Source organism: Helianthus annuus, chromosome 4 (assembly GCF_002127325.2).
Source record: "Helianthus annuus cultivar XRQ/B chromosome 4, HanXRQr2.0-SUNRISE, whole genome shotgun sequence".
Lineage (NCBI taxonomy): Eukaryota > Viridiplantae > Streptophyta > Magnoliopsida > Asterales > Asteraceae > Helianthus > Helianthus annuus.
This window is the reverse complement of record NC_035436.2, coordinates 36,767,420-36,779,680: the sequence shown is the minus strand read 5'-3', so window position 1 is coordinate 36,779,680 and position 12,261 is coordinate 36,767,420. Positions and strand designations below refer to the sequence as shown.

The 12,261-nt window shown below is 35.1% G+C and overlaps 1 protein-coding gene across 2 annotated transcripts; it reads right to left on the bottom strand.

Annotated features, from left to right (window-relative positions):
- Positions 1 to 4,707: 4,707 nt before the first annotated feature.
- On the bottom strand, positions 4,708 to 7,871 carry LOC110936130 (bZIP transcription factor 46). Of its 2 annotated transcripts, none has more exons than XM_022178462.2 (5): positions 7,689 to 7,871; positions 6,168 to 7,321; positions 5,970 to 6,038; positions 5,806 to 5,835; positions 4,708 to 5,095 (listed from the first exon to the last, which is right to left on the bottom strand). In XM_022178462.2, the coding sequence occupies exons 2-5, from the start codon at positions 7,260 to 7,262 to the stop codon at positions 5,018 to 5,020; spliced, it is 1,272 nt and encodes a 423-aa protein (XP_022034154.1). In that variant the 5' UTR covers positions 7,263 to 7,321; positions 7,689 to 7,871; the 3' UTR covers positions 4,708 to 5,017. The 2 variants fall into 2 exon arrangements, with proteins under 2 accessions (XP_022034154.1, XP_022034155.1); XM_022178463.2 differs by having other exon boundaries at positions 4,708 to 5,092; positions 7,689 to 7,869.
- Positions 7,872 to 12,261: the final 4,390 nt, after the last annotated feature.

Sequence of the window (12,261 nt, the reverse complement as noted above, 5' to 3'; positions counted from 1 at the left end):
GCCTAAAACCATGCCAAATAACATCAATGCCACACCGCTGGTAGCGACCACCAACACTGAAGTTGCCGCGTGTTAATGCGGAAATATAAGACCGAAACATATAACATGAAAAAATAACTATGTCGATTTAGGACATACGCGTTGCGAAGAAGTTGTTACATGGAAAAAAATAGACGTAAAAACGTTGAACCACACACGCACGTTGCGCCGTGTTAACTTGTAAAATAACATAGAGAAGAATAACTAAGTCAATGTAGCATCCGCCCGTTGCAGCGAACTTGCCAAAAGGGGAAAATAGATACATTGCGACATACCTGTCAGATGTGAAAAAATAGACGAAAAACGTTGAACCAGACACGCACGTCGGGACGTATTAGCTCGCAAAATTTAGAACGAAACGTAAAACGAAAAACTTGCGAAAGATAAAAAGTATGGGGACCAAAGTTGTAAATAAAAAAGTTTTGGGTTAAATTACAAAAAATGTAAAGTTTTGAGTTAAACTAAATAAATTAAAAGTGTTAAAATACAAATGATTAAAACTTTTGGGTTAAAAAAGAAAAATCACAATTTTTTTTTTTGAAAAACCCCCAATGCTTGGGGTACAACACATAATGCAACAATTTGTTGGAAATTTATATTATGGAAATTGGTATTAAGCGGTTAAATATGTTGACCTTCATTATTTGTACCTTAAGAATTACCCATTTTAACTTGAACCGATTTTGACCTTCCCCACACCACTATTAGTTTTTATGTTAAGAATATTTCATACTTAGTGGTTCATCTCAAGCTTATTGTTCCTAAATTATTAGGTAGTCAACTAAGGGGCTATTTGGCGACTTTTATGCTAGTAAGTGCCGAACCAGTAAGAGGTCTAACTGGGTAAGAGACTTTGAATCAGTAAGAGTACGCTGATGTGGTGGTGGTTGCTAGTTTAGGAAGTGGTGGTGTGTCGAGGAGGTGGTGCGTGAGTGATTGGGTGAGACTAATGAACAGATGTGAAGGGGCTAAGGGGTAAATTATTCATTCAACTTCGTTTTGAAACTTTATGGGTAGAAGTCTTGCTGCCAGATTCAAAGGTAGTCTTTTAATAGAATCATTAATAGGCTAGCAAACAGCCCCTAAGCTCTCGAGTGATGATAGCCCTATATTTTATGAAAAAAAAAAAAGATAATTCACATCCATATAAACGGACCCAATTTCACCAGAAGTTTCCCCTTTCTGATAGCAGGTAGGCCGGAATCCACAAATAGCTATATTTTATGGGATATGGTTATATCACCAACAGACACGGTTCCAGACATTTGTACAAAAATTATTAGTATATAATATGCTTATATAGACTTGCAACTTGCAAGCCTAGTCAACCTCGATTTAGACTCGTTTATACAAGCTTCAACTTTGACTCGAGCTTGTCTAAGGTCGCCTCAGATTTTAGCATTTAGCAAACCCATCTCCCCTAGCTTATGGACGGCTTGGCTCATTTACACACTAGAGTTGGCGAAATGGACCAGCGAGTGGATTTGGTGATAGTTTAACACGGGTGAAATTTTAGTGTGAGGAGGGCCACATCTCAAAACCATATTTGAACCACTAAACACCCTATTTTTATCTATTTAACTGAATTGTTGAAATAACTAAATGTGAGTGAAAAACTAAATTAACTAATCTTACTTCATTATTAAAACTATTTAGAAGTTCTTTACATTTAACTTTGTTGCGGTTTAGTTCCGATTCATTTGATTCGTTTCTTTTCAATAAAATATTTTTAGCTTAATCCATTTGAAAATCAACCCATCTATCTAGTCGCATGTCTGAAACATCGTTACAAGTAGGACGTTTGGCCCTTGGACTATCGAAAGTGTTATATGCATTAAACCAACACATGGTGTCCCTTTTTCTATCTTAGACTACACATAACATGTTAACGTCCCACGCCATATCACCTTCTTAGGGCACCTAATACCACGCCATGGGCGCTGAGGGCTCTACCGTGAGTGGGGTAATGGGCACGAGAGTCGAGATGAGTATGTGGACCCTTGTGTTAGCCCATAGGTCAATGAGAACCCTTTAAATTAGGACTGACAATAAATATGTGTATAAGACACGATTAGACCTGTTTACTGAAAAAATACACAATGTGATTTTTTTTACTTTTTAAAAATAAATATAATTATGATATTAGGATCCATCATTTCTTCTTCTTAGTACATAAAACGTAAAACTGTGTTATAAACATGAGATATAAAGTTGTTAAACGAGTTGTATTCAAGTTTAATATCTGTGTTACACGCGTCGTTAGAGACCTGTTAAACCCAATAAGACACGATTTGTCAGCCCTACTCCAAATAGGAGGGCGGCGTCACACCACAACGTTTAATCCTAGATTTGTTACGGCCGCATTATAAAATTATATCGCAAAACACGATGTTACATTACAGTTTTAGCAGCCTACCAATATTAGGTGAGACAAAAAGGTAAGAGAACATATCCGAGCTCCTAACAGTTGACCTAGGTGTGGTAATGGGTCAATATAAGAAGTAAAACATTTTTTTATTGCTTTAGTAATCGTAAAGATTATTTGTTTATGAAATCTCAGTTAGGTCATCTAACCTCAAAGGAAAAATTTAAACGACGGCTTGAATATGAAAATAATAAACTAATTGTGGCGTATTTTAATGTATCTTTTTAATATATATACATCTTTAGATGAAAATTTAAACTAACATAAAGTATCACGTTATTAAATGAGAACTAATCTATAACCGTGTTTACATGCTAACTTTAAGCTTGATTTTTAAATATGTTGAATAATATTCATCATTAGCGGATATGATTATATGAATTAACTAAGTTGATGAAAGTAGATATTGATAAGATAAGCACAATACATTAAGTGATGATTTGTCATTCAAAGATAATTTGCTTACGATACGCCCCGCTTGCGGAATGCTCATATAATGTATATATGTGTGGGCGCTTGGGGGGCAAAAGTGAAAGTGCACTAATTTTAACGTTATTTTACTAATTTCGTGAAAATAACGTTAAAAGAGCTGGATGGTTAATCATGCATCATGTGGTGGCGTTGATTGCTGAAAGACAAGGGGTACATGCACTAATAGGTGTTTGTCTCCATTGCTGAGTGTTGTGTGCCTTATGTCCAAGGCTTGATGCAAAACTACTATCGAGCCGGGGGTCTCATTGGAAGCAGTCTCTCTATTTCTACGGGGTAGAGGTAAGATTGTCTACATCTCACCTTCTCAGACCCTACCTTAGCTTTGCTATCGGTAGGATATACTAAGTATGATAACTTGCTTAGGGTGGGGCCGTGGTCCAACGCTCCCCCCCCCCCCCCACACACACACACACACCCCACCCACATCACACATCAACCCCATATCACATTCCCTAATCTTTCCATTTCACATCCCTAAAGCATTATCTTGGTCCCATTTTTCCCTAACTTCCGTAATCCTAATTTTAAAACCAAAAATTAATAAATAAAGCTTTGTTGTTGAATGACAACACCTTCTCCCCTTCCGGTTCCCACATGCACGGGGTGGTGTTCCTGCGTGAGGAAATGGCCACATCAGCCATCCCTTCCCGTTCCATAAACCGAAGCGCCTGCCCTTACGATCCGAAATGCTTTTTAACTCATTTACAATCCAAACATCATGTTCAAGCCTTCGGTGTTGTACAATGAATGTGTGCTAATTTGCATTGTTAGTACTTACATCTGTGAATGTGCATTCAAAAATGAAATGAAACATAGATGAATTGCAATAAAGGGCTTCAGCGAAACTAATGAGGGGGTCGGGGCCTTTAATCCTCCGGTTAACCAAATTTTCTTAATAGGGATATCAAACGTCCGGTACCTTTTTATGTTTGATTCTCTAGATTGTCACCATAGACTAGTAGAAATGAAAAGAAGAGTAAAAGGTGGGCATAGGGTACATCGGGGCTGTTTTTCGGCTAGTTTTTGTGGCGTTTTCTCGTCCTTTTTGGGTCATAATCATTCAATTAATATGACAATTATTATGTTTAGGTTTGGTTCAATCAATCAAAATGGAAGGAATGATTGTACATGCGACGGATTTTGAAGAAGTAACAACTTGTAGATGCGTTAAACTTAAATTGCTTAATGAAATTAACAAGCTTAAAGAACATGGAGAAGAGAAAATGAAGACTTAAAAGAGTTCACCATCTTCATGTAGCCCATCAATTGTACTTATGCGTGGCAGAACAAGCGGGTCAGGTCGAGTCATACTGCGTCTAGGCCAAGGCGGGCTGGCTTTTAAAAAAAGTTCAGTTTTATTGGGTCAAAACACGTTCTAAACAAAGCAGGTTCAAGTTAAAAATGGGTCACTATAAAAAAGAGTTAATTACACATATGGAAGGGTATTTTAATCATTTTACTGAAATTTAACATAAAAATTAACTAAGTTTGGTGTTAGTACCAAAGTGTTACAAAATTGAAACCATGAAACCTGAACCTGTTAAAAAAAAGTTAGTACCCAAAAACAAAATTAGCTATATACCACAAAGTCCATCTGTGTAATTAACTTTTATAAAAGGTATCAAACTTCAAGAAATCCATAACCTTAAATTAAAAGTATAAATAAACCCATAGATTAATCTCTAGGTCAGTTTTGCCCCTTCCAATTGTACTAGCCAATTCATCAATAAAATGAATGCTTTTAAAAGCAGTTGGGCAAAAGATGATGGCTTTTATTGCAAATTAAAGTGGGCCCAAAAGCCACTTTCACAATGACGGTTAGTCTACAATGAAAAACAAAACACAACGACAAAACATGGAACACTCATGGCAACAACCTGGTTTTGCCTACAAATATGTAACCTAACCTTGTATTGTCCTCTACTTTTTGCTTCATGTGACAATGGGGTTTAAATAACTTAAAATTCATCTTACAGAATTCTAACTCTAAAACCTGTTTCTAAGAAATATGTACAGATACATTAGCTTCTTCCCATTTTACCCCTGTCGGACCTCACAGCTTCACCATGGACCGGACAGTGTCCTTCTCAGATTGCGACGTTTTGCTCCAGGCTGTGTGCTCATCATTTCAATAACCTGCTTTAAAAAAATTGACTTACTTTAGTGCACATGTCTAAAAGGTGAATGCGACAATTTTGACCCATTCAATTATAGTTGGTCGATTTGGGTTATGTTTTATCTCAGATTGGTAAACGGGTAAAATAAATAAAAATAAAATAAAAGTTAGCAAAAAGTGGATGGGGTTGTCGAACACTTAAACGGGTTAAAATCTGCTCGATGTATACTTTATATGCATAAAACCTCCGAAAAGTTTTTATAATAAAATTTTGTAACGATATTTAACATGTTGAATATTTATAAAATGTTCTTAAATCAACAAGAAAGTATTAGTGGGTCGTTCGTCCTCAACAAACTAAACATGTTCTAACATGAAGCTGTTTTGACCCGTTACCTGCCCATATGCCACCTCACTAGAAACGACCACTTTGGCATATCATATCTCAAGTATGCATCTAGTGCAAAAGATCAACCAAATGATACTTAAAACAGCCCTTTTTGACCCGAACAAAAATATATTAAAACAGCAAAAACAGTGGGAGTTCAGTTGACTAGTCAAGGGAAGAAAACAAGCAGCCATGGGCATGCTCAAATAACAGATAAGAGTAATAGAATAATATTTAGAATATATACTATTATAGAGGAACATGGTTACTTAGTAAAATGCCATAAAAAGTAAGTTAATTCACAATTTAGTAATTAGAACAAAATAATATGATTTAGAATAATACCTGATTCTGTTGCTTTTCCATCATCTCAGCCTGCAGAAAATAAACATTCAAAATTCTTAAAAGAATCAGTTTTGTAACTTCATTTTATAGTAGTTTAACAATGCTATCAAGTTGGTACGGTTCTAAATTAATCTTTTACATAGAAAAAAACAGGCATTTTTTACCTTTCTTTTCAATTCTTGATTCTGTTCTTTCAGTTTTGCCACTTCGGCCTCCAGTTCCATAGTGTATGCCTACAAAAAGCCGAAAAAAAGTAAACAAGATAAACCATTATTAATGTTTTAGCCTGATTAAACACATTTCTTCATTCCTTAAACCATAATATTTGTTCCAAGAACTATTGACACAAAAACAACACTAACCTGCTTACGAGCTCGCGATCTAGCAGCTGATTCGCGGTTTTTTATCATTCGTCTCTGTCTTCGTTCAACAACCTTTTCAACCGTCCCGCTTCTTCTACCCCTTACAATCCCAGTAAACTCATAAGGTGAAGGCGAAACCGACGATGTATCTCCATTATTCTTCCCCATTCCGTCTGACGAAACTGCCGGCGACCCGACAGTAACCGCAACCGCACCGGGCACCCCTAACCCCACCATACCCCCCACCCCACCTTGTAACGCACCGCTAGAAACGATATTATTATTCATCATCGGATCCGACACACCCATGATCCCGTTCCGGATTACCGGACTACCCAATGGTTTACTACTAGGTACCGTCATTGGAGCGCCATACGAAATATTAGTTTGCTTCGGAAACAGTTGCGGATTCTGTGCAGTAGATCTAACTCCGTTAACGTTCAACGGTAAGTTAGACGACTGAAACGCAATCTGATTGCTGTTGTTGACGTTCACGTTCACCACCGCGTTTCTACTCGCACCCTGTTGAAACCCTATAGTACCGAAACCAGGACTGTTTTGGGAATTTGTTAGATTCGAAAACAACCCGTTATCATTCGGGTTATTAGCTAGTTGAGCTTGAGTTTCTTCCCTTACGACCCCCGCTTTGACCAAAAACTCCTCGAGAGTCATCTCCCCCAAAGTCTGCTGTCGTTGTGGCAAATTCGGTTGACCGAAACCATTAAACTCTTTCGATATATCCTTCCAAACTTCATCCACCGTCTTCTGGCTTAAAGTTCTCGGAAGGGTTAACGACCCTTGCCGTTGTATAACCCCTCCACCGTCACCACCGCCACCTTCTTGCACACCGTTGGCGGCGTTATTCCCCGTTGTTTGAACCTCTTCAGCATTCCAAATGCTCTTTAGCAGCTCATCCATGTTCATAGACCCGAAATCTTTACCGATACTACTACCCATAGTGTTTTGTAGCTCGTCAAAAGTCAATGAATATATTGACCCTTGTCGAGCTAAATGGAAGCTCCCCGGTGGCCTTGCTCCCCCGCCGCCAACCTCCGCTGCAGCCGCAGGTTGGTTCCCGAAGTTCTTGTAGTTCATAATTCTATCTTAAACTATCCCAAACAATCGGAATCCCAATCTTTAGGAATTAAACCTCACTGACAAAAAACAAAACAAAAAAAATCCCAAAAATTAAATTAGTTATTCAAATTATAATCACAAAACATAAGAATCTCAAATGAAAAACTATATTTTCTGATAACATATTAACTTAATTTCAAACTTGTAATGTCAATTATGTAAGATACTAAAATTATTAATATCACAAAACCCTAAAACATCAAATTACGATAAAAACCACAATTATCCATCAAATACCCCTCAATTTCACTTGATTTCAACAACAAAATCACTAGAATCCAACAACAAACAGATGAATCAAGTTAGATAAAACTAGTAACAAAAAAACATGAAAGCAACAGTAAAAAAAATAAGTAAAATAGAAATAAATGAAACAGAACTTACATGAATCTGTTATGGAATGTGTGGCTTCGAACAAAGTAATAAAAATAATAAGCAGATGAGTGGCCAAATCGGGAGTGGTGGTGAAGAAGGAAGGAAGGAAGGGTCCGTGAGCTTTTGAGACTAATATAGAATCTTGGTGCGGTTTAATGGAGTGGACAATTGGTCCGTGTGCTTCACTTTCTATATTTAGAAGGTGTCGCCACTGGATATAACTTTTTTTTTTAATAAATTGTTTAGTGGTTTTAGTTTTTCAATAAATTGTTTAGTGTTTTTAAAGGTGAGAGTGAGTGTGTGTGATTGTTGGTATTTTTTTTATTTTTGTTAGGTTTTACCATTGGTTTTTGTTGTGGTGAGGTTTTTTATCTTACATAAAGCATAGGGTATTGTATATAATTATGGGGAGATTAGATAGTGACGTAGCTCATCGAGTTCAGGCTGGATGGTGCAGGTGGAGAGCAGTTGCTAGGGTATTGTGCATTAAGATGTTCCCAGCAAAATTAAAGGGAAAATTCTATAGGGTTGCCGTTAGACCGGCTATGCTATTTGGAACAGATTGTTGGGTCATTAAGAAGGCACAAGTGCGTAAGATGGAGGTGACAGAGATAAGAATGCTTAGGTGGTTGTGTGGGCATACTAGGTTGGATAGAATAAGAAATAAGGTTTTTAGGGAAAGATTGAGATTGGCTAGTATTTTAGATAAGGTTAGGGATGGGAGGTTGAGATGGTATGGGCATGTTCGTAGGAGACAAGTGACAGATACAATTAGATCAGTAGAAACTCTCACTGTGGAGGGGAGGAGGAGTAGAGGTAGGCCGAAAATGACTTGGGAAGAGCGAGTTAGAAAGGATTTGTTAGACTTACACATCTCCGAGGACATGGTCGAGGATAGGGGTTCGTGAAGACGTAAGATTAAGGTTAAGGACTTTTAGGAGGATGACACAGTTTTGTATTAGTTTCTCGTGTTAGGAGCTTAGCTTCTTTAGTCCATTTTGGTGGCCTAGGAATATTACAACTAGCATGTGTGTCTATTTGAAGTGCTATCTGTTCCTATTATATGTTTTCATCTATTGTGGTAGCTTAGTAAGAATATGTTTAGTACTATTTATGTAGTTATATGTCTTTTTCTGTTTTTATTTTGACTCTTTTTCCTGGATATGATTTTATGTGATCATGTCTTTTTCTGTTTTTATTTGACTCTTTTGTCTGGATATGATTGTGAAGCAGTGTCTCTATCCCTCGTGATAGAGGTAAGGCTAGCCTACATCCCACCCTCCTCAGACCCTATCGATAGCTAGGCTATGAGCAGTGGCGAAGCTTGAAGTTTTAGTGGGGGGGGGGGGGGTCGAAAACGTATATACCCAAAAAATTCTATAGAACCGGGGGGTCGAAAACGTATATACCAAAAAATTTCTATACGAAAACTACATGTACAACACTACTGAGCGAAAAGTTCGGGGGGTCGGGCGCCCCTCCCGGCCCCTTAAATGCTACGCCCCTGGCTATGAGTGAGATTATACTGGGTATAATTGATTGATAATATTGAGAGTAGGGGATTGAAAATTTGAACTAAAATAATAGTTTAGTTATGACTTTTTTTTAATGCCAAATTTCTTTTAATCCATGTCGTATGTGAGACTTGAAAACCCAAGACCTCTCTCTTCGAACCCAGGTGTTTAAAGGTTTTATTTTTTCTAATGGATCACCACCTCATTGGAGTGACTTTTTTTATAACTGGAATTTATGTATCGTTTATGCTATATGTGCATAATTTACTAATATATATATATATAGGAAGGGGCTCATGCGAGAACCACCCTTATTGTGAGAACTGCGAGAACCAATGTGAACACAGCTTAAAATAGCTAAAAAAACCTAACCTCCCCCAAGCTAAATGCTAAAAACTAAAACCTAAAAAAAACCTAAACCCCCCTCCCCCACCCCCCAAAAACCTAACCCCCCCCCCAAGCTAAAATGCTAAAAACTAAACCCCCAAAAAAACCTAAAAAAATCTAAAAAAAATCTAAAAAAATCTAAATTTTTTTTAATATTTTTTATGCTCAAATCGCTACTTTTAGTGGCAAAATTTTATTTTTTTAATTTTTTTTGGCTTCGAAAAATAGCGATTTTTATATAAAAATATTTAAAAAAAAATTTGTGTGATTTTTAGCTATTTTTAGGCATTTTTGGTGTGTTCACATTGGTTCTCGTGGTTCTCGCGATAAGAGATGGTTCTCGCATGATCTTCTCCCTATATATATATATATATACTAACTCTTTTTTTTAAGAGTTAGTATGCGGAAACTTTTGTTATAATTTTTGTTAATGATATTTAGGAATTAAAAAAGATTGATAATATATTATCTTACCCGATATATAAGTAGATTTATAAAGTGAAATTAGCTTCAATCCGCCCACGTTCAAAGCCGCGATTGACTAATGGTTATCTAAATCACCTGAACAATTTTTCCAATAACTCAAACAAGCTAACAGATTATAATTAAAATTAGTTATAGATTGTGTTTAGTACATAATAGAACCAAACAATACCACATATTAAATGATATTAATGTTAGTAAAGGTCATCTTAGATATTTAATTAAAGCAAACTTATTTTCCTATAGTAATAACCTGAAAAAATAATTAGGTAATGTTCCAACCTATTTAAAGCAAACTCTTTTTTAGTTTTCTTACAACTAACTTTTGTTGAGGCCTAAAGACTACTAAGCTTGGTAAGATATATATAAATAAAACATTTTTGAAATCAACCAAAATATAATATCTCAAAAAAAAGTGTCAAACCTGAATTTACCAAAAATATAATTGCTAGTTTGTTATCCTATGTATCTAACGCCAACTATAATGTCATTACTTATGTTCCTTTAAAGTTAAACAAATTTACATTGCTTTTAAAAATTTATAAGTAATTTATCCCACATTAATAGTATTAAATCTTATATAAAAAGGAATAAAAAAACCTCAATTTTAATTTAGAATTTATTCACAACAAAATAATAATATGTTTATACGAAAATTAATTAATCAAGAGACATTACTTTAAGCACCAAAGTTGAAATATGGCAAAAGGATAATAAATAAATAAATTATTATGTTGGACATAATGTGTGAGCCAAAACAAGGTAAACGTGGACCACCAACGAGAAGGTAGGAAACTGATGGGAGAAGTAACCTACCACTATGTGACAACTGGAACGATCTCATCCGTCCACGTGTTATGCTTTTTTAATTGGGATGTTTGTCTTGTAGTTAAATTCACTTTCTCTTCCGATATATATGTTTACACAAACCTAACCTAACATGGTCAAGTAATACACTTTTCTTTATTTTTTTCCTAGTATAATATAAATTTTTCATATTTTTCTTATTTATTCTTTGTATTTTATATATACTAGATTTTTATCGCTGCCGCGCGTTGCGGCGGCAATATCACGTTTGCGACTTCGTTACACGCGTTACGATGATGATATTAACGTGTGGTGCCCACGTGACGTGATAACGTGTGTTGCACATTGCGGTGTATAGTCACATTTAAACAAAAGAATTGAGGTGTCGGAGAAAATACGGTGCTAAGTTATTATGTAGAACTAAATGAGAGATCAAAGTTGTTAAATTCCAAAAGTTAGAGGTCAATAAGTCACTTACTAAAAGATTAGAGTTGAATGTGTAAAGTCTATAAAGGTCAAAAAAGAAAACATATACTTTTTCTTCTAAAATTATATAAAATAAAATAAACACTAAATCATGTATAAATAATTAGAATGGGTGTAAAGTCTATAAGTTTGAAGGTCAAAAAAGAAGACTTATGTCTTTTCTCTTCTAAAATTATATAGAGTAAATAAATATTAAATTATGTATAAATAATACATTTTAGTAAGTCAAGAATCAAATGTGAGTGATAAATTGTGAGTATGATAAATTAAAAAGCATATGTGAAAAGAAGAGGGATAAGAATTGAACTCTAATCATATTGTTTAATTAGAGATTCTTAAATCACTATAGCAGTACCACGTTTGTAGCATTATTACACAAACAAACTTTATATACAAAGAAAAGGAGGTGGCTGTGATTTGACAGCCACCGACCTTTTCTTTTAATGTTATATAAATTAAATAAATACTCGATTGTTGTTATTTGATTTTTCTTTTGTTTTTACATAAGCCTTTTCTTATCTCAAAATCTAAAAAATTAAAGAAAAAAATAATTATGCTAACATATATTTCTCTCCCTCTCTTTTTAAATTAATAGACGTGTTTATTGTGATTAGTAGGTAGGGTTATGATATAATAAAAAGTTTATTTAGCTAGGAATACTAGGAAATAATCTTGAGCATCAATAGATTTAATCAAGAGCTAAGATTAAATTTTCGAAAATTGAAGATCAAAATTTTTTAAACGTTAATAACTCTTTCATACGACATTATTTTTTTTATAAAAATTGCACAAAAAAACAAACGTTTTTTATCTTTAAAACGAGTATATTATTGCTATATTTTCGAAATTTTTTTTTTGAAAACCCAGTTGCATAAAACGCAATGAAAAAAACTCAGTTCCGTAAA